Source organism: Merops nubicus, unplaced genomic scaffold, assembly GCF_000691845.1.
Source record: "Merops nubicus isolate BGI_N331 unplaced genomic scaffold, ASM69184v1 scaffold40889, whole genome shotgun sequence".
NCBI classification, from domain to species: Eukaryota; Metazoa; Chordata; class Aves; order Coraciiformes; family Meropidae; genus Merops; species Merops nubicus.
In genome coordinates this window covers 1-2,521 of record NW_008630970.1, presented here as the reverse complement: position 1 = coordinate 2,521, position 2,521 = coordinate 1, and the positions used below count along the sequence as shown (strand labels likewise).

Sequence of the window (2,521 nt, the reverse complement as noted above, 5' to 3'; positions counted from 1 at the left end):
TCCTGCCCCCCCCGGCGGGGAGCCAGACCAGCCCCAGCCCCAACCAGCATTTGCAGATGGACCCTGAAGAGCCACCGTCCCAGCAGCATGCTGCCAGGTAAGGGGTCTGTGGGGCCAGGGGAGCCCTGGCACCAGAAAGGGCCCTGGCCCCCACCTACAGCCCCGTTGCGCTTTCCTTTCTGCCCGCCCCAGGGCCACGCGGGAGCAGAAGGCTGGCAGTGCCCAGGAGCTGCCCCCCCGGCCCCGCTGCGTCCGCTGCTGTGAGCTGCCCGACCAGCGCTTCTCCTACCCCCAGTACCAGCCGCTGCCTCAGATCAACATGACCATCCTGAAAGGTGAGGGCACCCTGTGCCGCCGGGCACCGCCAGCCTGCCCGCTCTGTCTGCATCGCTCCAGGGCCACCACAAAGCTGGGCTCCCAGTGCCAGCTCTCTGGAGTGCCAGTCTTGTGCAAACTGGGAGTGAGAAGCTGGGGCTGGTGCCTGTGGTCCAGCACCTGGCACAATGGGGTCAGTGGGCAGGAGATACCCTAGGGCATGAGCTGCTGCTGCTCTGGGGCCCTCTGGGCAGCAACTCTGGGGACAACATCAGAGCCCAGGGAGGGGGATCCCTGCTCTCTCCATCCCTTTCCATCATGCAAAACAGCTGCCAGGGCACTGGGTTTAGAGATGGCACCTGCCTCTGACAGCACAACCCTCCCTCCTGCTTTGCCCAGGCGAGAAGGGGGACCGCGGCGAGCGAGGCATGCAGGGCAAATTCGGCAAGACGGGGGTGGCCGGCAGCAGGGGCCACGCGGGGCCCAAGGGACAGAAGGGCAGCGTGGGCGCCCCGGGGGAGCGCTGCAAGAGCCACTACGCCGCCTTCTCGGTGGGCCGCAAGAAACCCCTGCACAGCAACGACTACTACCAGACCCTCATCTTCGACACGGAGTTCGTCAACCTCTACGACCACTTCAACATGTTCACGGGCAAGTTCTACTGCTACGTCCCTGGGATCTACTACTTCAGCCTCAACGTGCACACCTGGAACCAGAAGGAGACGTACCTGCACCTGATGCGCAACGGGGCGGAGGTGGTGATCCTCTACGCCCAGGTGAGCGACCGCAGCATCATGCAGAGCCAGAGCGTCATGCTGGAGCTGCGGGAGCAGGACGAGGTCTGGGTGAGGCTCTACAAGGGCGAGCGCGAGAACGCCGTCTTCAGCGACGAGTACGACACCTACATCACCTTCAGCGGCCACCTCGTCAAGTACAGCGGGGACCCCTGAGCACCTGGACCCCCCTGCTCCTGCCGCCCCGGGCCGGGTGTCTGAGGAGCCCCCGCCACCCTCTCGCCTGTTAAGCTGTTAGCCCTGCGACATGCCACTGCCCCCAGCAGCCGTGTGAGTCCGTGAGTCCCCCCCCAGCATGGTTCTTCCAGGCCGCTCAGATGTGCCTGGAGGAGCTGGAGCCTTTTCCAGCCTCTGCTGCCCTTATGGCCCAGGCAGAGCCCACTTGGGTGGGGTGGGTGGGCAGCTCATCCTCCACAGCGTCTGCTGCAGAACTGGGCTCACTGGTGCCCAGGCGTTCGTGGCACCGGCTGAACGGGTTTGACGCCGGTGCCCCGGTGCGAGGCAGCGCAGACACCTGCACGGTGTTCCTGCCTTGCCCCACTCACACTGTGCCATGCTCTGCAGGCTCCTTCTGGAAAAGGGCAGAGGGTACTCAGCATCCAGCAGGGAAGGCAATAAAACCACTACAAGCCCCTCTGTCCTTTCTCAGAGCTGGGTCCCAGTGGCACGGAGGTTGTGGCACAGTGCTGGGTACCTGCCGGGCTGACCCAGGGGAGCAGGTTGCAGCAGTTCTCCTCTGCAGGTCCCCATCACTGTCCCCCCCTCCACAGCCTCTGCTCAGTGCCCAAGCAGCCACGAAGGGGCTGGCTCCCCCCCCGCCACCACGCGCCGCCGCCAGCCATGGGCACAGGACCTTTGGCCTCAGCTGCTTCCTCTTCAGTTAGAATATCTGCTGGGCAGGCTTTATGGTTTTGTAGATGCAATAGCAGAGCAAGGTAGCTGCCACCCCACCCCCTCAGCTTGTGACCACATTAAACACCCCACGATTTTCAGTCCTACTCATGCTTCAGTGCATCCTCTTGCTTTGTGTGTGAGGAAGCTCCAGGCAGCTCAGGGCAGGCTCCTACTCCTAGAATCCAGGGGCTGGCACAGTGCTGCTGAGCGGGTGAGGGAAGGGAGTCCCTGGAGAACCAGGGAGAGCCGAGCTGGGCTCTGCAAGGGCCATTTGCAGCAGAAGGGCCAGGGAGCTGAGCACAGTGACAGACCCACCAATCTCTGAGCAGGGCAGGCTGGGGTTGGTGGCCACGCTTACCAAGAATCCAGACCATCCAGGAAGTCCACAGTGATGAGGTAAGGCTGGGGTTAAGCTTGGAAGCCAGTGGCTGGGCAGAGCAGGGCTGCAGCTGAGACCAGCAAGCCCCCCGCCCAGGAAGGGGGGAAGGCTCCACCCTGAGCTTAAATAAGCCATGACC

The 2,521-nt window shown here is 63.7% G+C and overlaps 1 protein-coding gene across 1 annotated transcript; it reads left to right on the top strand.

The window, feature by feature from the left end:
• Positions 1 to 8: 8 nt before the first annotated feature.
• LOC103779809 (complement C1q tumor necrosis factor-related protein 1-like) lies at positions 9 to 1,265 on the top strand (the record flags this gene model as incomplete). The annotated part of the gene is made up of 3 exons (XM_008947454.1): positions 9 to 97; positions 193 to 335; positions 715 to 1,265. Coding segments are annotated over 3 exons (783 nt in total), but the record flags the coding sequence as incomplete, so codon positions are not given.
• Positions 1,266 to 2,521: the final 1,256 nt, after the last annotated feature.